General features: G+C 34.8%; 1 protein-coding gene across 14 annotated transcripts in view; it reads left to right on the forward strand.

Annotated features, from left to right (window-relative positions):
* Nucleotides 1-291: 291 nt before the first annotated feature.
* Nucleotides 292-26,645, forward strand: part of KHDRBS2 (KH RNA binding domain containing, signal transduction associated 2) — a 512,467-nt gene continuing 486,113 nt past the window's right edge. For 11 of the 14 annotated variants that reach the window (XR_005650704.1, XR_005650702.1, XR_005650705.1 and 8 more), the window contains exon 1: nt 300-646. Coding sequence is in view for 4 of the 14 variants with exons in the window: in XM_039852948.1 (XP_039708882.1) it covers nt 556-646 (91 nt within the window). In the remaining 10 variants the exon portion in view is untranslated. Of the gene's footprint in view, nt 647-26,645 lie in introns of all 14 variants that reach the window. The other 3 variants (XM_039852950.1, XR_005650707.1, XM_039852953.1) reach the window with 3 other exon arrangements.

The following is a 26,645-nucleotide window of genomic DNA, read 5'->3' on the forward strand; positions in this document are numbered from 1 at the left end:
CTTATATCCGAGCTTCTCTGTTTAACCAATGCTTTTCCCGCTCTCTCCCCCCTCCGCCCCTCAGCTAAAGACACAGAGGGCTCCACACAACTGGGCATGCCTAATAACCAGGGAAGGCTTGGGCTGCAAGAAGAAAGCGTTTGCACCTTCTGCGCTCCCCTCCCCTCTGCAGCTGCCTCCTGCCAGTCAGGCGATCCGACGTGCGGTGCAGCCCAATGAGAGCCCAAGGCCTTCGCGGGGTCCCCGCCTCTCGTGGCACCACTACCAATGAGTGGTTGGGAGAGGTGGGACGCGTCCTGTTCCCGCCTCTCCAGTTAAGGCCGCTTGTGTGAGCCAGGACTCGGCTCGAGCAAGGGAGGACGGAAGGGACGGGCAGGTGTGGGCGCTGGGCCGCGCAGCCCGACGGCAGGAGTCGCAGGTGCTAGGTGCATGGGCCAGTGAGGACGCGCGGAGATTCCCCTCGCTGCGGCGGAGGCGGAGCGCGCTGCCCCGCGACCCTGTGTCCGAGCGAGCGGAACCTTGCGCTTCGCCCGGGGACTGTCCGAAGTCCGCGCTATGGAAGAAGAGAAATACTTGCCTGAGCTGATGGCAGAGAAAGATAGCCTGGATCCATCTTTTGTGCATGCATCGCGCCTTTTGGCGGAAGGTAGGACTTGCCCCCACGAACCGCCGGCTGCGCATCTCACTCGTGGCTTGTTTAGGGGAGTGAAGTTGGGGAGGGACGCCTGTCTCCTTCCTAGAAACTGTTCCCCTGAAGATGTTGGCTTCAGATCTCGGTCGGACAGAGCCTGTTCTTGGGGCGGGTAGCAATGCTTCTCTACGTCTTAATTTGAGAAAGACCAAAGCTACGAGATCTCGTGGCAGTGATGATGTGACCTGTTAGGATCATCGATAGAGAAAGCATAAAGTGTAACACGGCTTAAAGGGATATTTTCACTTCGCAGAGGGAAGGGAAATCAGTTTGGAAGTAAATGGTGATCAGTGTAGTGTTCTGAAAGCTTCTTAGCTACATATCAGCTTTTTTTTTTTTCCTTTCTGCATTTGGGAAATGATTTTGATACCCTTTAGTCTAATTGTGGTCTTTCCTACGAAGAGTCTTAGAATGAACCTAGATTAAACTATGCATGTTCGTTTATGTTTGTGAATGTGACAGAGGCTAAAGTGCTTATCAATTTATTTGAAGTGTGATGATTGGGTTACTCTGAGAGTTACTGGTCTCTGGGAATACTCCACAACCGATCAACTGTTTTACCAAGTGTACATTTTCTTTTGTGTACCTGTAATGTCAAAGGAAATTTCATCCCCCGAGGAACACATATGTCTTGTCTTTTGGGTAGCTTTGAAAGATTGTTTAAACACACACACACACACACACACACACACACACACACACGCACCTCCCTCCAGACTTTTTTTTTTTTTTTTGACGAATACTTCATTAATAATGAATTGCTTCATCATCAAATTGACTACAATGCAGTTTTGTATTTTAGGTTGTTAAGGGCTTAATCTATACCAAAACTAAAAGTGACAACTTCCTCTTCCCCAGCCCTTCAGCATTAAAAGAAATGTTTTCTTTTTTGAGACAGTGTACATGGAAGGAAAAATTCTGATCTTCCTTGTATGATTCAAATAGGGATTAGGTTTATTTAAATATTTTATTGATGGATTATTTATAGCAAAAACAAAGTGTAGGTAATTTTCATTTTTGAACATGTGAAACAAGTAAGCTGTTTTTTCCAGGAACAACTTGGTTTTGTAGAGTATTTGAGAAGCTAAAATGTAATTATCCTTACTACTTGCTTGGTTACTGAATTAAAACAAATAGAAATTAAAGTTGAAAAGTAAAATCAATCAAAATGTTACAATATCCCTCTACCTTATTAAGAAATTAAGATAACTACATAAAAATAATAGTAGTGAAAATTAGTTAATAAATGCTTAGTATTGTTCAAAATGATTAAAAATGCAACTAGGCCTTCTCAAATTCCTTACTTCAGTATATTTTCCAGAAGTGTCTTCATTTAGCTGATAATGTCTTTAAAATGGAAAAAAAAAATATTGCAAATTGATGATTTTCTCTGACCTGCTCATTGGAGTTTTCTTTGGGACAGCAGGCTCAATGATTAATTCATCTTTCACTAATGAGAGTTAGTGTACTTTTGAAAACTGTCAAGCTAAAGAAATGCATATGAGAAAGTCTTAATAGAGTGCAAAGTATTTCTGTTGTTGGTGAAACAGAGAAGGCTATGTACCTGGTTCTTTTAACATTTTATCTTTCCCAGGAACTTGATTTCTTGATATTTAGTTAGGACCATGTTCAGATGTACCTTGCAATTTATATTTTTCCCAGTAGGTGGGAGCATGTCCTGCTTTTGTAAAGCCTTAGGAGGAAAAGCTCCTAAATAGAGAGAAAAGCATCTAAGAAACAAAGAGGTGTCCAAATTTCAGAGAAATCATAATGAGGAAAAGAGAATGGAGGAGGTGATGATAAAAATCTTAGAGTATATAAAGAGATATGCAAAAAGATGCATAAGGTTTAAATTATTTCCCTAGTTGTACCTGAGGCTCTTCATATGTGCTTATTAAAGAGTATAAGGTGAGTGTCCTTTGGAATCTTTAATAAATCTTATTGTACATTTTACATTATAGATCTTTCATTATCTTTCCAAAGGCCATTTGCTAAGATTTCCAGGCTTTGGTTCAGATCTCTATGGAAGAATATTGTTGAGATAATTTTATTCTTCGTACCTGGAAATGCACTGATTGAAGGCAGTGGCTATAAATAAACCTGACATAGATATTCATTTGGAAGGAAGGTGCACACTGAAGTGCATTTCAGTCAGTACTGTGCAGACAGTCTCAAGACTGAGTGAGTAATAAAAATGATCCAGATGATTCAGTTCTTCAGAATGACTTTTCCGGTAGCTAATATATATATATATATATATATATATATATATATGATGATGAACCAATAATCTTTCACAATGATTGCCTTTCTTTTTTCATTGGTGATAGATACAAATTAGTGCTCAGTTGTGACTATTTTTGGTTTAGAATTAAAGACCATGGTATTAAAAGTACTAGTTTGGTGGTTATTTTTGTTATATTTTATGGTTTGTTTTATTTCACTTGCTTCTGCTGTGTGTTTTCAATAGGAATGATTCTGAGAAAGCTAATGGAAGAGTCCAACCATTTTATGAATTTGGTTGTTACCTATAAAACATTTTGAATAGTATGGTTTGAAGAGTGTTTCTAATATGGATAATTAATTAAAATAATTTTCCTCTGTGATTAATATATTGTTTAATTATCCAATTGTTATGGAAGATGCTTTTGGATATGATAAAACAACAAACTCAGCGTGATCTTGAAAGTTCCACTTAGCCTCTGAATTTGCTTGCCTGATGAAATTAGATGTAGTTATTTATATCTATACTACTTCTGGGAAATGCACTAAATTGTAAATCCAGATATCTGGATTTTAATTTCATTTTTGCCCAAAGTGAGTCTTGGTAAGCTTCCCTTTCCTGGGCCCAGTTTTCTTGCCTCTCAAGTTAAGGAGTTGGACTAGGTGATCTATATGGTTCTTTGTAATTCCAATTAAGTCTGGAACTACTGTTGATGCAAAGGAGTGGTGTTTGTGTATTCAGAACACCAAAATCAATGGTTGAACATTTTTGAAACTTTTTTTGTTCCTTCCTGGTTTAATGATTAATAATACATTTATTGCATTCTAATGTAATTTGAGTCATATGCATTATTTTGGTCACTGGGGATGAATTTATGTTCTTAAAAGTCTATTGAACTATTATTGAAGGTTTGGGGCTAAAAATGCATGGAAATATTTTTGTTTGCAGGCAAGTATGCCTGTATGCCGACAGACATAGATCTGTTGAAATTTATAGATTCAATTATGATGATTCCATACCTTTAGAAAGATTAAAAATTCTTGTCCAATTGAGAGTGTTTTGGGTCCTCAGCTTGGCAAGACTTCTTAACCTGAATTCTTCGCAAATGTTGATAGATTCATCATTGCTTTGGTTGACTCATATGATAAAGTCAGATATTGCCAAATATCCCAATAGTTGGATGATTTTTAGAAACTCTAGGTGCAGTTTTCAAATTTTGATGAAAATCTTGGCTATCCTAGGATTGGCCTTCATGTTTGCAGATATAGATGAGCTTTTAAGACCACGAGAGAAGCAGGGCTTAACATTTATTACAAGTAATGATTTGTTATGACTAAATTGTATTTAGATTCTCAATAAGGATCATTTTTAAAATTTAGATTGTATTCCTTAAAATATTTTCCATAAAGCATAGTGAGTTCTTAAGGAGAGGTATCGGTATAATGCCTAAACTCAGCTTCTGATAAAAAATAGTATTCGTGTGACTTTTCCTTCGATTAATGTAATTTCTTTTCTCTCCCAGTATATTTGGGCTAATCTTATTTATGTTTCTTAAATAAAAAACAAAAATGGTCAGAAAAACTAAACTCAAGATATTTTTGATCTGCAGTTAAAACACATTAATGATAGATAGTGTGGAAAAATTCTGCTTAAGCCAACAAAACACTTGAGATAGGGTGTTGATAGTTTTGCCTACTGTGAAATGGCTATACCATTTACTTCCTGTCTGATTCTCAGTTTTTTCATCTGTAAAACAGGAAAAGTAACATCTATCAGGCGTGGTTCTTTTAAGGTTAAAAATGCTGTTTGTGATGACATAAGCAATATTATATATAAATAGAATTTTTTATTAAGATGTAACAAAAACATATACAAATGTGAGATGATACTTTTCAAGATTTTCTGCATATTTCAGTGGCATAATGGATTTGATCTCAACTTGAAGCTTGATTTTGTAAGAAAATAAGCACTGCCTTACTCTTTGAATCACTGCTTAGTGAAATTTGAACTCATAAACCATACCGTGAAATAAATTATTTTGTGAAAAATGATTCCAACAAGGGTTTTTAAAATATCGTGTTCCTTTAGTCAATGGTTACTTGTCAGGATTTTACTTGAGCTTGATTGGGATCGGTCCTGAGTCCTTAAGGGTAATTCCAAACCTCCTCAGGCCTTTCTATAAAGCCACATGTCCTTTACTCTTGGCAGCTGATTTCATCCTGTTTTCTTGGGGGAAATGGATATACCTTTTCTGACATTCTTTAACCTCCTAACACCTAAAAATTTTCTTACTCCTTTCTGCTGTCTTTCATTCCCAGAAGATAAAATGTTTCTTTTTTGTTCAAGGTTGACTTGTTCACCATATCCTTAACTCTAATGCTCACTATCTCCTTCAGATTCATTCTACAGTTATACCCTTTTTTCAGTATCTACAACTTCTTCCTCCCTATCTACTTTTTCCTTGTAGCAGCCTATAAACTTGATCCAATCTGAATAACTTTAAAAGATAGTAGAATACTTGTTTCACTTGCCAAATGTAATAAAAATAATCTCTCTTGACACTCATCTCTCTTCATTTCTTTCAAGCTTTCAATATTATTAGTCTACACTAGCCGCCTCACTTTCAGTTTACCTCTTCAGAACTCTTCAGTATGGCCTTTGTCCTCATCATTGTCCTAAAACCAGTGACTCTACTGACTGAATCATCTCCTAATTGCCAACTTCAGTAAAATTTTTCTGACCGGTCATCAGTTTTCTTGGTTGCACTTTCCACTGTCAATCATTTTCCAATTTCTTGGCTTATCCCTTGGCTTCCAAACAATACACACTATTGATTTTTCTCTTCTTATCTATTTCATACTCTCATCATCCTCTATCTCTCTCCTCCTTACTTGAGCACACACTGTGCTATCAGAGTGATTCATTTAAAATCAAAGTGACCATGTCAGACGTTTTAATAATAATCACTTTTAGCAGGTCTCCTGTGACACTATGCCAGCAGAGGGAGAGGACCACCTTGATGCTTCCAGGTGGAGATGAAAGTTCAGGCTCCCCACTAGGCATCCACTGATACCACTCTGGGCAGCAGCAGGAGGAACACCCTGTTACTTCTCCCTGTCTGGCCTGTAGTGACACCAAGAGGAGCTGGAAGGCCTCCATCCCGCTGGAGCATGCTGAAAGTTCCAGCAGGAATGAGACTTCTGATATGCTGGCTTGGAGAGAGGAGGCTGCCTTGGTACTACTGTTCATAATGATGGACATCCAAGATCTCCACGTGGCCTCCACTGCCACTGTAAGAGGCCTCCTGAGTATTGGTGGAAATGAAATCCCTGTTCCCCATCTGATTCCACCCAAAGGGCAAAAGAGTGCCTCTTTACAGCTGGTTGAGGTTGGATGTCTCGGCTCTCTACTTAACCTTTCTCAACGGGGTGAACATGAGACACTGGTTTTCTTTGTTTTTGTTTTTGTTTTCCTGTGTCGTTTAGCTGGAGAAGGATGTTTGTTGCTAAATGTTCTCTGTTTTACTAGGTTGCCCTTTTTCTAGTCCTTCAGCCAGAGAGCAGGCTTTTGTTGAGACTTTCGTTTGTTTGTTTCATTCTTTATTTATTTATATTGTCTGCTTCTGTTGATGTTTATGGATTGCCAGCTTTTCTATACCCACTTTGCCATATATAGAGCCCAAGAAAAACTAGGGAAACCATTGCCATGTCATTCCTGGGTCTTGTGGTACTCAGTTAACCTGCCTTCTTCTCTCTACTCTATGGTTTATTGATATATAATATCCCATCCCCATTTATTTGTGTGTTTTAATTTATTTCTTTATGATATTTTCTTATGAATGCATGTTAGATCTTATACATTAATATAGAGACTTGTTTCAAAGAGACTTTGTAACATAGTACCTGAGGGTGGGGAAAAAGTGAGGTCTGATCATTATTCCTGGTTTCTGTTTAATATACGGTCTAGGTTGAAACTCTTTGTTGCCACAGGAGCTATAAATGGGAAGGAAGTATTAGAGGCAGTTTTTATAAACCCTTGGAAATAACTCTGTAGTGTCATCAGCTTTTCTTATGCCTTTATTTGTTTGAACACCTGATTTGATCTCCTTTTTGTCTGAATATATAAGAAATGTATTTTAATTGGAATTATATTGACACCATTTTGTTTTTTAAAGCTGTAAGTGGTGTAAGATTTAATGTTTATAGATTGAAGTATGATCCCTTTTCTCACAAAAATAATGAATCTCAACAAAATAAACGATATGGAAATAGGTTGGTTCTTGCTTTCTTTCTTTCTTTCTTTCTTTTCTTTCTTTCTTTCCTTTCTTTCTTTTCTTAATTTATTATGGTGACATTGGTTAATGAAATCCAGTAAGTTTCAGGTGTACGATTCAACAGTAGGGCATACATACAAATAGATTTTTTAAAAAATGAGTACTGGTTAATAGCTGATCTCCCAAATTAATGTTAGAAATATATGTTGTATGACTTCTTCACTTTTGCAAGTAGGGAGTTCTGAAATGATTGCATGTTTTATTTGTCAAAAACTTGAGAAATCATAGCCATGTGTCCTGTCGCTCAATTGTTATTAACTATTTTGAGAAATGAATATTTGTATCATTTTTTCATTGCCTACATGGGCCTCATGAACACTGCTTTCAAAAAGATTTTGTAGTAGAGAGAGATAATAAACATTGAAGAACACCTGACTGACAAATTTTTAGACCATTTACTATAAATACCCTTATAATTTAGTTACAGTTTGGAGGATGGATTTTAATGGGCTAGCACTCTCCTGTTTGACTAACACACATGCCCTTGAATGTGTGTTGGTAATGACTGTCTGTAATATATGCTATTGGTATATGAGGCGGGTATGAGCTTTATTCGTTTTTAAATAATCCGGGTATTCAGCAGTATGCATAAGATATAAATAACAGTTTATGGGAAGATCTGGATTTTACAGGCTGACGAATTCATAGGAATTCAGAGGAGGTCATGACTCTTTTTGGTCATGGTAATCATAGATTCTTCATTATCAACCTCATCCTCCTCCTTATCATTATATCATTATCATCATTGTCATCATCATTGCTGTCAACAGTTATTGGGAGATTATTTGTCATGCAAAGCTTTGTAAGTATTGGATGAATTATTATACAATATTATTGAATAAGTATAGTATATGAAAGGCAAATGCATTTACAAATAGGAAAATTTATCTAAGTACATAATCGGGTTAAGACAGCCTAACTTTTTTGTGTCTTGTATTGACTGCTATTTCTGAGGGAGTTTGGTGATGAGGTGGCAAGGAACAGGAAAATATTCCAGGCTTTTTTTTTTTTTTTTTTTTTTGAGACAGAAACGGATTGGAGAACTTCATGAGATTTGTAGAGGCATTTTTCTTCCCATGCGTTTTTAGAGAACTGCTTATATTTGTTGAATTTTTTTAAAGAAGGAAGAACAACTTTTGTTCTCTCTTGTGTCTTGAGTCATTGTCAGTTTGTTTAAAATTTGGAAGTGAGCAGGTTTGACATGTGGTCAGAAACAAAACTCAGCAACATGGTTTGATTTAAGTGTTAACTATAGGTTCTGGAGTTTTAGGATTTAATAACTGAAACTGATAGGTTGGTATTACTACATTGTTATTAGAAATGGCACAATTGATGCCAGTTTTCTTTAAAACATTAAAGATTCAATTTTTTTCTTTAATAGAAAAGTAGAATGAATGTATTTTCTCTGTAGTGTAGATATTTTTTCAGGTTCATATAATTGTGTATCAGAAAATGATGGGCCCTGACTACATGCAGCTCAGGGGAGGGAGCCTTTGTGACAGAAATAGTACAGAGGCCGAAGGAGAAGAAATTGGTTAATTTTGAGAAGAAATGGATGACTAAAGTAATAGCTACTTTTATCAAACATACACCTTGGATCAAGTCCTTACATTGCATCCAAAAAGACAGCTAATGTTGTCCCTATTTTATGGGAAAATATAAAGAGGCAGATTAGAGGGTAGCATAATCAGTTTTGATTTTTTAAGCGATAAATCAGAGGTTAGGTAAATGTCCAATTATAATGTGAAAGAGCATCAAAAGGCAGCTGTTAAACATTGAAACATTAAATAATATTGAAGAATATTGCTCATTTAAGGAAATACCAATATCTTAGTTTGAAAAACTTTTAGAAAAGTTAAATATCTGTTACTGCAGAATCTGTTTTTTCTTTAAAGTAATTTTTTTCCCAGGAAATTTAAGGAATTTTTTTTTTTTTTTAGAAATTCGATTTATATGCAGCAGTACACTCATCATGTAAAAAAAGACAGTGGATGAATGAATACCTAATAGAATATGTTTCTCATATTATGTTTAGGCATGTAAATATTATAAGTGGATACATTTGAATAATTGTTATATTGAATTAAAGATCATCCATGTCTCCAGATAGTTTAACTTCTTCTTTTTAGAAGGCAAAAAGTAGAAGCTGCCTCTTTATCTATCTAAAATCTGGTGGAAGAAGAGGCCTTTAAGGAATTGTGTGAAGATGAAAGAACATTTGGTGTGCTGAGGGCAGATGGCATTTTATTATATGAAATTGTTTTGGAATGGAATTAAGGATGGTAGACAGCTATACATTAAGCTAGTGTTCTGAAATTAGTGCAAGATTGGAAATTATACCATATCCATATAAGGAAAATATGGTAGAATAGAGCAGTATGATAATTAAAAGCCATTTAATGGAATTAGATGAAGTGATAAGTATCTGGAATGAGTTACAATAAGCCAAATGGTTTTTCTTTGAGTAAAATGAGTAGGGTGTGTGTGTGTGTGTGTGTGTGTGTGTGTGTGAAAGAGAGAGAGAAAGAGAAAGAGAGAGAGAGAGAGAGAGGAGAGAGAGGATGTGAGTGTGAGAAGCATATACTAGTCAATGAGAATCAGTATAGACTTGGTCCAGTTGGTTCTTGTTATCTATGTTCTGAATTACTGTCTGAGACATACATTTATTTAGGTTGAGCAGGGGACAGGAGTTAAATTAAATAAACAATTTCTGTAGGCTCTGCAAAATGCAATGATAAGGAAGATCGATAATTTTGAGGTGTTCCAGGTAGTATCCCTAAAGAAGTCTACAGAGATCATGAAAGTCTTCAATAGGAAGAGGAATATTATTTGAGATCTAAAAAATAAGTAGGATATGGTCAGGCTATAGTCAGGCTATAGTGAAGAAGCAGGTATAATCCAAGAGAATTATACATGGACACAACAAGCAACATCTACAAAACCTGAAAAAAAAAAGAGAACATTTATATGAATAGGTAGAAGTAAAGTGTGATATTGTGATTTTATAATAAGAAATATATGTATGGTATTCTTCCCTGTTTCTATTCTGGGACAGATCGCCTAAAGCCCTTGTAATTTCCTAAGTGCTGAGAGCTATAAGGTGTCTTTTGTTATGTTAATGAGGTGATTTTTGGATACCGCCTAAGGATGGGGGTTGGTTAATTAACCATGTGGATAATTAACCATGTTTTCCCCTGACCTCCAGGAAAGGGAGACTGGCAGGAGGTTGAACCAATTGCCAACAGACAGTGATTTAATTAATCATTCCTATGTAATAAAGACTATAAAACCCCCAAAGGACTAGGTTTGGAGAATTTCCCTGTTAGTTGTTGGTGGACACATGGAGATTTGGGTAGGGTGGCAAGCTCAGAGTATGGAAGTTCCATGCCCTTCCTATATTCTACTCCTCTAGCCCCTTCCATTCCCCCACCTCTCCACCACCCTATACATCTCCTCCATCTGTGTGTTCCTGAGATATATCTTTTGTTACAAACTGGTAATTTAATAAGTAAGATGTTTCCGTGAGTTCTGTGAGCCACTCTAGCAAATTAGTTAAACCCAAGGAGGAGGTTATAGGAACCCCTGGTTTATAGCCCCTTCATTAGAAGTACAGTTAACAACCTAGACTTGCAACTGGCCTCTGAAGTTCAAAGAAATGATCATTGCAACCCCTTGTCTATAGCCGGTTGGTCAGAAGGACAAGTGACAGCCTTGGCTTGCAACTGGTGTCTAAAGTTAGAGGCAGGCTCAGTCTTGTAGGATTAAATCCTTAACCTGTGGAATCTTACGCTAGATAGTACCAGCATTGAGTTAACTTCTTGGGCGTCTTGCTGGTATCTGAGAATTGCTTGGTGGTGTTTGTATACCCCTTCCTCCATGTTGAAATTGGGTCCAGAAATCTGAAGGATTAAGTATTCTTGGGAAATACAGTAAAAGATAAAGCATCAAGAAAAGTGGGTCTGGAGAGAATGGTAGATGCTTATCATGCATATCTTGTAAATTAGTTTTAAAAGTTTGGACTTTATTTGAAATTATTTGAAAGTTTAAAGGGGCAGGTATGATATCAGAGTTTCATTTAAAGGATAATGTGGCTGCCCTTTTGGGGAAAGGATTTGACAGACAGTAAGACATGGGCAGGCCATCAGATAGCTGGAGCAGCAATCCAGGAGAGAAGTGCTTCAAATTTAATAATGAGAGTGCAGTTGGGAACAGTGGACAGAGCTAATAGAAATTTATCAACTGAAGTATAAAGGATCATTTTGTGTAGAGGGGATGAAAACTAAAGGGTGGTCAAGACTGTTGCCTAGGAGGTTCTTGGTAATTGGTTTAATGGTGGTGTCAGTAATTGAGACAGGAATTAAAAAGAGGTTAATGCTTTTGGATATACATTGCAAGGCATGTGGGGTGTTGAAGTAAAAATGCAGGTGGAGAGTTGAGGCTGGATAAAGATCTGTACTGCAGGTAATGGTTGAGATTTTATTAGCAGATAGGTGGCAATTGACCTTGGGAGTAGAAGAGTTCACCCAGGGAGAGTATATGGAGTGCAACAGAAAGGAGACTTAGAATAAAACCCTGAGGAACATCGGCATTTAAGTGAAAGAAAAAAAATAGTCTGCAAAGTTGACTGAAAGGTGTTTCCTAGACTCTAGGTAGAAAAGATTAAGTAATGTCAGTGTCAAGTAAATAGAGTATTTGAAAATGAAGGATTTGGTTAATATTTTCAAGTGCTGCAGATAGGCCAAATAAGACAAAAATCAAACATTTCTAATGGATTTGGCAACAAAGAAAAAATTGATAGAGGAGTTGGAGAAAATCCCAAATTTCTTCAGGTTGAGCAATGAATAGTGAGATCATAAGAAAATGAGGTTGGAAAATTCTTCCAAGAACTTTGACTTCATAGAGGAGGAAAGCTAAGAGTATTTAATTTGTTGAACTATGTGAAATCGATAAATTTAATCATTTTGACTTAAAAAAACAGCAGTTTCGTATGGTTTAAGCTATGGAAGGAAACAGTATAAAAAAACTAGGCATTTAATAGTAGTGGTTAACAGCATAGGCACTGGAACAGGATTCCTGAGGTTTAGTTTTTGTTCCTGTAATTAAATATCTGTGTTATTTTGTGTGAGTTACTTCAACCTCTATATTCCTTTTTCTCTCACATGTAAAATGAGGACACTATTAGCTCTAAATCGGCAAAATCGTGACAGCCACAAATTATTGTTTCCTTTGCTCACTTTAAATTACAACACAATTCATCAGCTGCAGCATCATCTCTGCTCTCCATTCCCTCTTTTTCCTGGTGTAACATGGCACATCCTTGTACAAAATTACATCTCATGTCATAAAATTGTGAAATTAATCCTTAATATTTTTCTAAGACTATCTTTGGACTTCTGAGTATTCTTTATCCCAAATCTATTGCATACACCTTTTTTTTCATAGTTCTTGACTTGTCGGCCCATGTGACTTTGTTGACCACTTTGTTGGTACATTTTGCCCTTGAATTTATGGTTCTATAGCCAATTTAGAAATTTTCTGCCTTCATTCGGATCAGTGAAGCTATGATCCACAGTGAGTATGAGATGGGTATCTGACTCTACTTAGTTCCTTAAAGCTTATAGTATGAATATTTCTCCACACTGAGTAACAATATAGTATGAAAATATGTATGTGTTATCTTTCATAGTCTTTTTTCAGGACTGGGGAAAATATTGATTTTATTCGACCTGAAAGAAGACGTATGTTTATGCAATATTTTAATTATATATTTTAAGGTTAAACATTATTTTATGAAATATATTTTTTTTGTTTGTGTGTTGTAGTTCTTACTCTGAATTGTGTTAAAAAAGGTTTGAAGGCTGCTGTTATTGTAGAAACAGCATGGTAGCTGAAGTCAAAGCACCAGTGTTTGAATCCCAGATATGCTACTTGGTTTCTTTGTGACTGTGGACAAATTTCTAAATCTCTTTGAGGCTTTGTTTTCTCATTTATGAAATAGAGTCTTGTCAATTGTTTCATATCAACCATCATCTCATGAATCCCATGCAAATGTATGTGTAGTATTTATCCAGTGTCAAAAATCAATAAAGATTCTTTACTCCACTTTGTCTGATTTTCTTGCTTTAAAAAAAGGAGGTAAATTTTATGAGCAGTGAAATGCAGATTTTTGGTGTACAATTTGATGAATTTTGATAATTGTGTAATTATATGATCTCATGGAAGCAGTTCTCTTGGCAAGATAGAGAACATTTCCTTCAGCTCAGAGACTTTCCTTTTGCCCCTTTCCCATTAATCTGGATTTCCTTTGGCAACCACAGTTCTGATTGCCGTCATTACAGATCCTTTTGACTTCTTCAACATTATATAAGTGGAATAATAGAGTATATACTTTTCCTTCTTCTTAAGTTTAATATATTTTTGAAAGTCACCCATGTTGTTGCATTTATCAATAGTTTATTTTTTTTTCATGCTGAGTACTGTTCCATTGTATAAATATGACACAGTTCATTTATACAATTTCTTGTGAATGGACATCTCAGCTGTGTTCAGTGTTAGTTTATTATGAATAAGCTGCTGTAAACATTCATGTATGAGGTTTTTGTGGACATATTTTCTCTTGGAGTAGAATTGCTGCGTCTTAGAGTATGTATACATGGTTAAGTATTATATATGGGATTGCCAAATAGTTTTCTAAAGTGGTTATACTATTTTACTCTCCTCCCAATGATGTATAAAAACTCTGGTTGTTCCACTTCCTTGCCAACATTTGAAGTTCTCAGTCTTTTTAACAACAGCTGTTTTAGTGGTCTCAGGTGGTAACTTATTGTGATTTTATTTCCTGTTGATTAATGATGTTGAGCATGTTTTCATCTGCCATTTGACCATTCGTATGTATTCTCTTATTTAAAATGATTGGTTAGAATGTTGACAGAGTTTTAATTGGATTGTTGGTCTTTATTGTTGTAGGAATCATTTGTATGTTCTGGATTTGCATCCTTTCTCAAGTACATGTACTATATACTTGCCAAAGTTTCAAATATTCTCTGTATCTATCAGTTTGTCTCTGTTTTATTTTCTTTCTTAGATTTAACTTATAAGTAAAATCATATGGTACTTCTTTTTCTGACATTTCACTTAGAATAGTACCTTCTAGGTCCATCCATGTTGTCATGAATGGCAAGATTTCATTCTTTTTTATGGTTTGGTAATATTCCATTATATATATACTACATCTTCTTTATCCAGTCATCTTTATCAATGGACAATTAAGTTGCTTCTGTATCTTGGCTATTGTAAATAATGCTGCAATGAATATAGGGGTGCATATGTTTTTTCAAATTAGTGTTTCGGGGTTCATCAGATAAATACCCAGGAATGGAATTTCTGGGTCATACGGTAGTTTTATTTTTAACTTTTTTAGGAACTTCAATACTGTTCACTGTAGTGGCTGTACCAATTTATAGCAGTACACAAGGGTTCCCTTTTCTCCACATCCTTACCAACACTTGTTTGTTGATTTATTGATGATAGCCATTCTGACGGGTGTGGAGCGATATCTCATTATGGTTTTAATTTGTATTTCCTTGATTATTAGTGATGTTGAGCATCTTTTCATATGCATATTGGCTATTTGTACTCTTAAGAGAAATGGAGAAATGTCTATTCTGGTCCTTTGCCCATTTTTTAATTGGATTTCTTTTTTTTTTGTTGTTGTTGTTGTATCTATTGATATCAAACTATTCTACGATGCTATAATAATAAAACAGCATGCATGGCACTGGCATAAAAACAGACACAAAAGTCAATGGAACAAAAATAGAAAATTCAAAAATAAACCCATGCCTATATAGTCAATTAATCTATGACAAAGGAGGCAAGAATATACAATGGGGTAAAGGCAGTCTCTTTAATAAATAGTGTTGGGAAAACTGGACAGACACATGCAAAAGAATGAAACTAGATTTCTTTCTTACACCATATACAATAATATACTTAAAATGGATTAAAGACTTAAATGTAAGACCTGAAACCATAACACTTCTAGAAGAAAACATAGACAGTAAACTCCGATATCTTAGTAATATATTTTTGGATATATATCCTTCGGCAAGGGAAACAAAAGAAAGAATAAACAAATAAGACTACATGAAACAAAGAAGTTTTTACACAACAAAAGAAACCGTCAACCAAACATAAAGGCAACCTACTGAATGGGACAAGATCTTCACCAGTGATATATCTGATAAGAGGTTCATATCAAAAATATATAGGGAACTTATACATCTTAAGTGTCCTTTTGAAGAACAGAAGCTATTGATTTTTTCCTAAGGTCTAATTTATCATTTTTTTATATTTAATGTCGTTTGTGTCCTGTCTTGGAAAGCTTTGCATACCTCAAGTTCACAAAGGTCTTTTCAATATTTTCTTCCAGAGATTTTATGATTTTAGCTTGTTAAACATAGGTTTATAACCCATCTAGAGGTAATTTTTGTCTATGATGTCAAGAGAAAGTCAAAGTTGTTTTTTTTTTAGATTTGAATATTCACTTGTTCCAGCATGATTTGCTGAAGAGATTTTCCTTTGCTCATTGTCATATTTAAAGTGTTCAAATATATAGTATAAACACAATGAATGTGTAGTGTTTAAATACATAAAATAGGAAAAATAAAGATCACAGTGTTTAAGTGTATGTGAACTACCTTAGAGTATTGACTATCTACATGTCTCTTCCAATACAAAAGGCAACAATGACTGCCTTGAAATTATTAAGCATGACATGTTTATATTCTTTAAAATTATATATATATAACTATATGATTTTTTTTGCCTTTTCCTTATAATTTAAAACATAATCCATGAAGAAATTATGAACACACTTTTCTTATTGTCACAGGGAGAAGACTAGCCATCCTAGATGCTTTGGTGTTTACTGAATCTGACAAGTATAGTATTCTACTAATAAAGAAGTAAAGTATTTGCTGCTAATGAGCAGTAGTGGTATCTAGTAAAACCTGAGTGATTGCACTGTTCCAAGTAGCAAAGGAGGTTGTTATATCATGGAATAGTAAGGAATAGCATACACAATAAACTTTTTAAAAAAGACCATATACGTTTAGATAATAGGTTATGTGCTTTTTCTATTTTTGCAAGAAAAAATATATTGTACAGAAATAATATCTTGTACAGAATTGACAACCCTACACTGGGTAAAATAGATATAACCCTAGATGAACAACTGAAACCTATATCTGCCTCCACAGTGATAGCCCATTTATATCTTTTGATCTTCAGTGTCATATTAACTGCCAGCATTGCTATCACCCTGAAATGTGACATAAAGATTTTGAAATTGCCCAAGGGCATAAGTGACTGGTGACTTTACATTAATTCCTAAAGCACAGGTACCAAACCACTATCATTTAGTAAACACAGAGGTACTCATCATGTCAACAACAATAACCAAAAAGAAGATTTAGCAATGACCCTGACTGACAGAATACATCAGTGCCAGCATATGACAAGCTAATTCTTGGAAGAGTGTATTTATACAGGCAGAAAGGCTACTCCCTGAAGGAAAAAGATTGTGTTGTGGAGTTTAAGTAGGGATGCAATAGACAATTTCTTTTTGTATTTGGACAGGAAGAAAAATGGATTTAGATGCCATCAGCTTCATATAGCATGGTGAAGTACTGACATGTGTTCCCATGGAGGTATTTAGGACCTTCTATAGAAAGTTATGAGAAAAGGAAAAATAACTCTTGTTTTTTTTCAAAAGGTATATATTGATATTTCCTTGGAAATGGAAGTTTTTATTAGATGACCTATGAATAACCATTTCATTATTGGAAATAATTCCTTATGTTACCCTAAAGGAAAACTGCTTTTGAAATTTATCTCAACATGAAATATTAGAATGAATGATTTCTATTAAATAGTAGTCTATAGAGACATTTAAATCTCTGAAAGAAAATATCTTTCTATATAGAGACATGGATGTATAGACAAATATAGATATAGATATAGATGATAGAGAGATATCTAGATAAATCAAATTTTTACAATATTAGTTAGTTTAAGATCCACATATGGAGGTAGGAGAGAATAAATTCTCTGATGCATCTAATGTTTACAGTTAGTAGCTCATTTTGGTACTCCCAATTAGAAATAAAATATAAGTACAGTTTTCTTAGATGCAATTTATTTTCTAGTCCCAAAGAATTGATATTATATAATTGATATTCTAGAGGATTCTCTAATTTTGTTTTGACCCCTATTTTTTAGAACCCCAACCTTTTCTTTGAGTACTATATCATATATAATTGTTCACCTGGCTGGAGCCAAATGATCAGAGTGGCCACCTGACACTTTCTGGTGAGAAATTGGCATGAAGACACCAGTTAGAGCTGGTTCCTAATACAGAGGAGAGATAAATTCTGGAGTTGTAGGTCTGATTTTCAGACAGAACAAAACATGCACAGAATAAGGCCAACATGAGAGAATTTCCTGAGTTTCCTATGGCCCTCCAAGGAAGTTGTTCATGGGACCCACCTGACTTTTAGAAACCCCAGAATTTTTCCAAGATATGCACTTTTCTGATAATTATTTAAGGTAGCATAATTGGTTTATGCTATTTTCAATCAAAATAACTTTGACTAAAAGGAAACAATTGATTCTAGGATAATAACAATGTCTTATAGTGTTTTAGTTTGAATTCCCCTAAAAGCAGATGCTGAGATGAGGATTTGAATATAGAAACACATGTACTAGCTAGCACTGATTGCCATCACTGAAATGAACTAAAATGCCAAAGCAATTTTATTAATCTCTAAAGAATTGGCACTTTTTGTTTGTTTGAATGCTTGTTAGTCTAATGATACTTCTATAAAAATTAAAATTGCCTATATTAATTTTAGGGGATGGAGATAAGCAAGAAAAGACTATTAGGTAGTCCTGCTCTTTGTTGACATCTTTATTGCTAATGGTATTTAGGATAAATATGTAATTCAGATTTGCCCTCTGTTCATTTTGGGTAAAGATAAGTCCAAACTTATTTACCAAGAGGTGCATAATGTCTTACAATTTTCTCCAGAAGTGGACCTTGAAACAAACACTGGAGTGCAAGTAATTTATTTTGGAATGATCTCAAGAATTAGGGAAGTTAGATATGAAGGAAAGGCAGTCAACAAAGTTTTTCTTTTCCCTAAGCAAGTTCATAGTGGGCAGCTGATGCTTAATCATATTGGGAAAATTGGGGAACCAGTGTAAGACATATACAAGCTGAGAGAAGAGGGAGCTAAGGTATTTACAGCAAATTCTGTTAACTGTTGGTGGACAGCAGCTCCTAGAAAGAATTAATTCCCTGACATATCATGCTGGTCATTTGCGGACCAAAAAGCAGGCACTGACAGCCAACGACAGCTCTTAGGCAAGAAATGTATAGGCCCTGGCTGTTGGAAGATGGGCAGGTAGGTGTACCTTGAGGTTAAAAGGATGAGAGATAGGCAAGCACTGACAGTGCAATGCATAGGATGCTATAATGTAAGATTGCTTTGATCCATTTTTTTTTGGCTGTGTAGGACAGACAAAACATTTGAGTCCCTTGTGAGTTAGAAAAGGGTCAACTAAATAAGAACAGTGGTTTGTCTACCCAGCCTCCTCCTGCCCCCTCAAACAGCAAATGGATAAAGATAAACATGAACTAGGTTTGGAGAGTACCTCCCTTGAAATGTTTCTGTATGAATGAACTTTAGAATAATGCTGCTCTTTATTGAACTGAGGCAAAATATTGTAGCTGCCTGATAACTGCCTGCCACATTACAAATCACTTGCAAGGTTACACAAGGTGCCTTTAAAAAAAGCTAAGTGAATTACTTCAAATAGTGTGTTTGTATTCAAAAGGAAAATAGCTGGTAGTTTGGGAGTGACAGTCTTTTCTTTTGGTTTCAAAAGGCCCATTGCCATGCCCTGCCTTTCTGTTTGCTGCTGGGAGCTGAAAGCCTGCAGTGAACAGGTGAATAGAAGATGTTTCTAATTGAGAAAGAAAATAAGAAAATAATCATTTTACCATTATAATATTTATTTATTGACTTTCAGGTTGGTTAAACTAAATGTAATTGAAAATATAACATTTAGCAAATTCATTTCCTTAATCTTTCTTCAGTTAACTTTCTATTTAAAAAAAAAATCCCCTACACTTTATTTCCTTTTTATATGTTAAATTCAGGAGAGTATAATTAACTACCAATGATATGTCTCAAAAATATACACAAACAAACATATATACCTACATGCATAAATGGCATGCATATAGAGGAGGTATACACACACACTCTCACACACATTACAGTAATCCTGTCATTTCTCTCCTTCAAGTTGGAAGCTAATTAATTAGCAACATTGGTTTGTAGTTGAGAGGAGATAAAGGTGGCTTGCAAGAAAGTTTTTTTCAGTAGTCTGTGTTATCCTTGCCTGTAATCATTTAAAGACTTATCATATGGGTAAGATCAAATAAGTTCATTTTTCTGTCTAAATAATGTTTTAGTATCTATTACACTACAGAGAATTTCAGGATTGCCTATTGTCTCTCTTAGTAACCTAACAATGGTTTATGTAATATGTTCAGCTCATTAAAAAATTCTTTCTTTTTACTGATATTAGCCAAAGTACAAATTGCTTGTAGATCTATTGTGTTTTACAATTTATTTTAATATTAGGTAGTTGGAATTGTTTATCTGATGAACCTCAGTAGTTGGAAATAGGTATAGGAAACACTTGCTATTCAATTGTTGCTCATGAGAAATTACATTTGTGGGATTTCTGGAAAGAGTGTACAACCTTGAATGCCACTTAATCTTTGAACTCCTTTTCAGCTTTTAGATTCAGTGATTCTAATAAGGATTGGGAAAAGACAGACTTAATAAATTTGATGATTTAAGGAAGTAATGCATTAAAAAGGTAGAATAAAAAAAAGTCAAAATGACTAATCAGTGAAGTCAGTGTATGAAAATCAGGCTTGTTTTATTTAATTTTTATGTTTACACTCATAGTCAAACTTTGATCTCTTGCTTTTTGCTTGCTTGCCTGCAAGTTTTAAATGTAGGCATAACGGAATGTCAGTGTGACACAGGTAAACTGACCAAGGCGGCACCAGTTTAATACATGTTTGATTTTAGAGAGAATATTTTCTTTCTGGGGAAAATGTGTGTGTGTGTGTGTGTGTGTATATATATATATATATATATATATATATATATATATATATATATATATACTTGTAGCTTTTTTCTACTGAAGATTAGTTCATTTTAATAGTGGTGTGCATATATTTAGATACTTTTGCATATTAAACATTCTAATAATTCAACTTAGCAGATATTTATGGAATATAACTGTGATTCAAGTACTGTGCTAGTTTCTAATAAAGACTATAAAGCAATACCTGCTTAAAATAAGCCCCTCAACCCCCAAGAAATCAGAATTTCAGAATTTCAAATAATATTAGATAGATTCCATTAGTGGTTCCAATAAATATCCTTTAAAAACCTGTATTTCAAGTTTTTGAGGTATATTTTTTAGTTTTTAACTCTTTTCTAATTATATTACTTAAATATGTAGAGTAATATAAAAATACTTGATATTTCTGAAAGCGATAAAAATTATTAACATGGTGACTCAGCCTCAAACAGTATGGCTTACAGATGTGTTTTAGTGTAGTTTCATTTGAAGTTAATTTACCTGGTTATTTACAAAACTGGAAGGTTTTAATAATGTCATTGATGAGATTAAGTTCTGGAAATACACAATGGCTTCTTGAATCCTCATTTCTGTTATCTTGTACTAAAAGAATATTGTATTTCTAGAGCTGTTCACATATTTAAATCTAAATACTGGGGTATGAGTCTTGCTACTTCTTGATACAGCATGCAAAAAAAAAATTAAAAAAAATTAGATTTTAAATAAATATGTGAAAGCCTTAAATGAAAAACACTAGTATGTGCCTATGCCTTTCAGCAATTGATGTCATGACGACTTTGGATGGAGAAAAATCTCATTGTTACATAAGTGTTTTCAGAATTATCATTCACTTTATGGTCTATTTAGTACCCCAAATACAAGACAGTGATTCTGAGCTTAGAATTTATATTGATTGGATTAATGAATACATTTAAAAAATTTCATATATTACCAAATAATTGCCTATGGAGCAGATGCATGATATATGATTTTAAAAAGTTATTTTTTATGCTTTAATTTGATTTACTTAAAATGGTAACAAAATACATTGCTTGCTTTCTGCTTCAAGAACACTTGCTGGCTAACTCTGCCACTAACAGAAAATGCTTCATTTGTCTCACTGATTCAGAGGTCTCCTCACTTTTAGACTGCATTGGCGGAATTGTGAAGAACTTCTTTTTAGTTATAAGTCACTGCATAATGATTTTTGGTATAATTTAAGCAAGTAGTCACATTTCTCATATTATAAAATGGCTGCTATCCAATTAGTTGCAACTCATTTAGACAGGCAGGTTCTGTCAAAATTGAAAACACTGCCAGTAATTCTGCTCATTCTGACTTCCTAGCTCAGAACTGGTAAGTAGTTCCATGGAGTTAGACCATAGGCCTGTGTAGAACAGGTGAAGCTAGAGAAGTTGTCGAGGACAAAGTCATGAGGTAATTTTTGCCCTTATAAGTTGAGTATTTATCATTTGGGTAAAAAGCAATTATAGATCTTAAGTAAGTAGTAAAATTATTATATTTGTTTAAATATACTTAACTACTAACTACTTAAACAACTTCAGCACATTCATTTGGAATCCCTTATATTTTTCACAGTAAAAGCTATCATTATGGATTAATAAAAGCAAGTGTATTTGTGTAGTAACCTAGAATTAGATATATTGCCAGGCATTAGATTTCAGGAGGACAGAATTCTGGCTGTGAGAAAATAAAATAAAGTCCTTGAAACTGGATATGGGAAAACAAAGGCTAGACTAACTGTTATGAATTGTTACTAAATTACTTTTTTTCTCTCTCTCAAAAAAGTACTTCCTAAGTGTGTTTGATTCTTAAAATTGTATTTGGATATTATGTTTCCTCATTATAATTACAATAAGGTGATAGCAATAGAAATGGAAATGCTCAGATCTAAAAATTGAGGAAAACTTTTCTATAGTCAAGTGTCAGTAAACCCACCACAGGGACATTGAAAGTGTTCTTGAAGTGATTTTCCCATAGAATATAGTAGGTTCAAAGTTTGATATGTTTATATACAAGCATCAGACTTAAAAGAGGTCACTGGGCATTTCAGGTACAAAGGCCAGATGGCTTTTCTTTGGACAGCAGAAGAGAAACAGAGATCAAGGACTGAGTGGATAACTGCTTGAAAATAGTGGGGAAATTTTATTTTCTTTAGCACTAAAGAGTGACACATAAGTGGCACTGGTTTAGAAAGAGTCAAAGAGTACCTGCCAGTGTGTCCGTTCAGTGTAAATACATAGCTTAGCTCAGACTTCTCTGACAATCAGATTTTGACAATGAGACTGAGAATCATATTTGATGAGAAGGTCATTCTTCCCTTTTATCTAGAAACTCAGTGAAAATAAATTCTGAGTTTTTATAAGGTTAACGTTCACATAACTTCATTTGAGCTTCTAACAGAACTTTAGAAGATTCATAGTAGTATTTGCATGAGATGACAGAGCCAATGTCCATGCAGCTCGGGAGTGGCCAAGCTTAGCTCGAACCCCAGACCATACTGACGGGGAAGCCTAGGTTCTGTGTGCAGCCTTCTGACAGCAACTGAGCAGCCTAATATACCCACATTGAACAATAACAATTTATACACTGTATAATGTTGACTACTTAGAGCTCCTTGAAAATTAGATTTCATATGCAATATGATCCTGACATAAATATTGGAATACATATACCAGAAGCTCATTGGATTCTGGAATTAACCATGAAATTTTTCATTGTATTTTTAGTAATTCCCATATTTTCTACAATGACCATTTATTTCTTTTAGAATCAGCAAAATAGTCCTAAAAGAAAACTATCATGCTTGGAGGTGGTGTTTCTAATAGGCATAATTCTTTTTCTGTTGAAACACATTTCTCTTCTTCATTTATTAGAGCACAAGACTAGTTTCTCTCCTTGGCTTTGGTAACTGAGACCTTGAGAAGGGGTCTATTTTCTCCTTTATAAAATGAAGGCATTGCACCTGGCCACCTAAGATCCACTTATGAGCTAATACTGGGCACTCTCCAGAATGCTGTCATATCTTTGCGGTCACCCCGATGGGGACATGGGCAGAGCTGGAGCCTCCTGCCAAGAGGCACCAGTAAGAGCACTACTTACTTCCATAAATTGCTAACTAATTAAGCCTCCTTTAGGCTTGAAGCCAAGTCAAGTCATTTCAGGTATTACAGGGCAAAACAGTTTCCGGTAATTGGGTAAAGACTAGGAGATAAATGTGAGTTTATGCTTGTGGGAGAAAAAAAGCAAGGTGCTTGCTCAGTAACTTTTGTGTTAAAACAAACAAACAAACAAAAAACCGAGAAACAAACAGAAAAAAACTCGTTAGAGACCAGGTTGAGTGTGAGGTATGAAACTCTTGAAGTAGGTCAGGAAAAGGGAAATAAGTGACTGAAGGTAGCAGTTCAACTTGTAAGCAAACAAAATGTGAACCATCTCTTATTTAGTGGAGGAAAAGAGCCAAGAGTTGAGGCAGATAAACTGCCTGAAGGTTTACTGGCACTAAGAATATTCACAGTGAGTTTTCAAAATAAATGAGTTATTAACAGACAAATAAATTGTAATAAATGATTCAGATGTCTATCAGAGGAGGGCTAATTGCTTCAAGTGGCTATAAAATTAATCCTCTTTCATATTTATTTCAAATATTCTCATGCATGATAGTTTTCATGAATCCAAATAGATCATTTACAACCTGTAGAACACAGAAGGCAGTTAATATATAAAGCATTGGTTACATGCTAGTCAACATTTTAGTGCTTTACCTTTCCTTAAAAACCCAGTAATAGGGTTGATAATTGGGACAGCAGCAATAATAATGGCACTTTACTGCTCACCATAGGTCCAGGAGAATGCTAAACTTAGTGTTTAGGATTGGGACTGAGGATGGCAGTGTTCGGATCTCACTGACAGTACCTACGCTCTCTTACTTTAGGAAGGGTTCTTATCATTCTGCATACCTCATTTTCTTCTGGAAAGGTAATTTTGGTACACTTTGGTACACTTAAGGTAATTTTGAGGATAAATCCATATGAATTCCTGTTAAAGTGCATGACATACAGGAAGCGTTTAATGAAATAGCTGCTGCTGTTTCTCTGCCCCCACTGCCTTATTATTATTCCTTTGTACAACAACCTCGAGAGGTAGAAACTATTTTAGCCCCATCTGAGGAGACAGAGGATTAAAGAACACAGATGCGCAGCTCAAAGTCCCACAGCTTATACAAATCCAAAATTTTCCATCTTCATATTCCATGTTATTTCTTTTCTTGTGCATCCTGAACAGACAGAAATGATTACTTTGGTTCCCTTTACCTGACTACTAGATTATCATTGCTGCCGCTCCAGCGGTTTTTGAGAAAAAATAAATACAGGTGAGAAACTGGGCAAAACAGTAACTACTGAAAAGGCTCTGGATTACCCAGCCTGGATTCAAATGTCTGGGCTGAGGGCCTCCCTGTAACTGCTACTTAGAGTCTGAAATTCATCCCTAGCCCTAAAATGAAGATTTTTGTTTCATTTTTAAATTTCCGTCAGTAAAGAACTTTATCAGTTAAAGATTCAGTTTACAAGCTTACCATGTCACGTAAAAGTATGTAAAATGGTTTTCCCTGTGATAGTACAGTAGAATACCATGTATTCTGAGATGGAGGGAGCCCCAGGATATATGAATAAATTCCCAAAAGGGTGGGAAAAGGATTCACAAGCAAGTAATGCCTGTTTCTACCATATTTTTTAAAGCATGAGGAAAGAATAAGAGTAAATACACTATTCCATGATTGTTAAGAGGGTTTAAAAGAAAGCAAGCTTGCTTTGAACTCCCTGGGTTTGATTCCCTGCTCTGTAGCTACTGAGTGAACGGGCTAGATGTTAACCTGCATTTCTTAGCATAAGTTTTGTATAATTCATATATAGACACATAAAGCAGAAAACCTCTCCTGATTAAATTGTGAAAACAGTCTTGATCCTTGAAAGTAGTACTCTGTGCCAAAGACAATCCTAGAAATTGTGTCAGGAAAATAAAAGTAGAGGATATTAATTGGCCTCAAAAATTTCTAAGGAAATTTGGGATATGTAAAACAAAACAACAATGATAAAGTGAGAATATTCTTTTTAAAAAGAGCATAATGTTACATATGTTCTTTATGGGATTGTGTGTTTGTGTGTGTGTGTGTGTGTGTGTGTGTGTGTGTAAATTTTTTTTTCTGAAAGGTGGAAAGGAAACCATGGAAAAATTTAAACAAGAGAAAAACCACCACTGTTCAACTCTGAGGCTATTACTGATAATATGTTTACATATGCCATTCTAGTTGCTTTATACTATATATTTTTTTCATACTCATGATCATATTTTATATACACATTTTGATCTGTTGTTGTTACTTAACATTTTAAGTACAAATCTGTGATTCAGATTCATACTATCAATAGACCAACCAGGAGGAGATAAGGGCTAACTTGAAAATTTTACAAAGTGTCTTTCTTTGAACTGAATTTTTAAGAAATTTAATATTTTAACTGGAGAGAAGAGGAAAAACATTCATGCTATTTGTTTTAAGTAATCAAAAGTACCATCAAACAAGATTTAAAGTTACTTTGACTTTCTTTATGAAACTTTGAGACAAATTAAAAATAAAATCAGTAAATAAATATTGAATCAAATCGTCCAGAAGCTATTAGGCATTATGGTTAATGCAAAGATGTCTTACATAGTCCCTGGTCTCAAGGAAGTTATAGTCAGTTTGGTTGGAAATGATAAAACTGGTACAAAAAAATCTAGTTTCTACAATAAGATTTAAATATGCTATTCAAAGTGATGAGAAGACATAATAGAAGTTGGTATTTATTACTAAATGTATGAAAATATTTGAGTCTGAAATAGGAAATGTTTTTTCTAAGAGGCGAGATAAAACTTTTTTTAACAGATGAATAGAGAATGGAGATGTCATTCTAGCTGGCATGATGGTGGAATGAAAGTATAGAGAGCCTCAAAGTACAAAGCATCGCTGCAGTCTCATCGACCGTGAAATGTTCTCCTAGAGTAAATCTAGCACTCATACTATTGAGTGGTATCATCAAGCAATGAATATTCTCTTTATTGTTTGTCAGAACCTATTAAAAATATCAAAAGCTGAGGGAGAGAAC

This window comes from Pteropus medius, unplaced genomic scaffold (assembly GCF_902729225.1).
Source record: "Pteropus medius unplaced genomic scaffold, Ma_sr-lr_union100, whole genome shotgun sequence".
NCBI lineage: Eukaryota > Metazoa > Chordata > Mammalia > Chiroptera > Pteropodidae > Pteropus > Pteropus medius.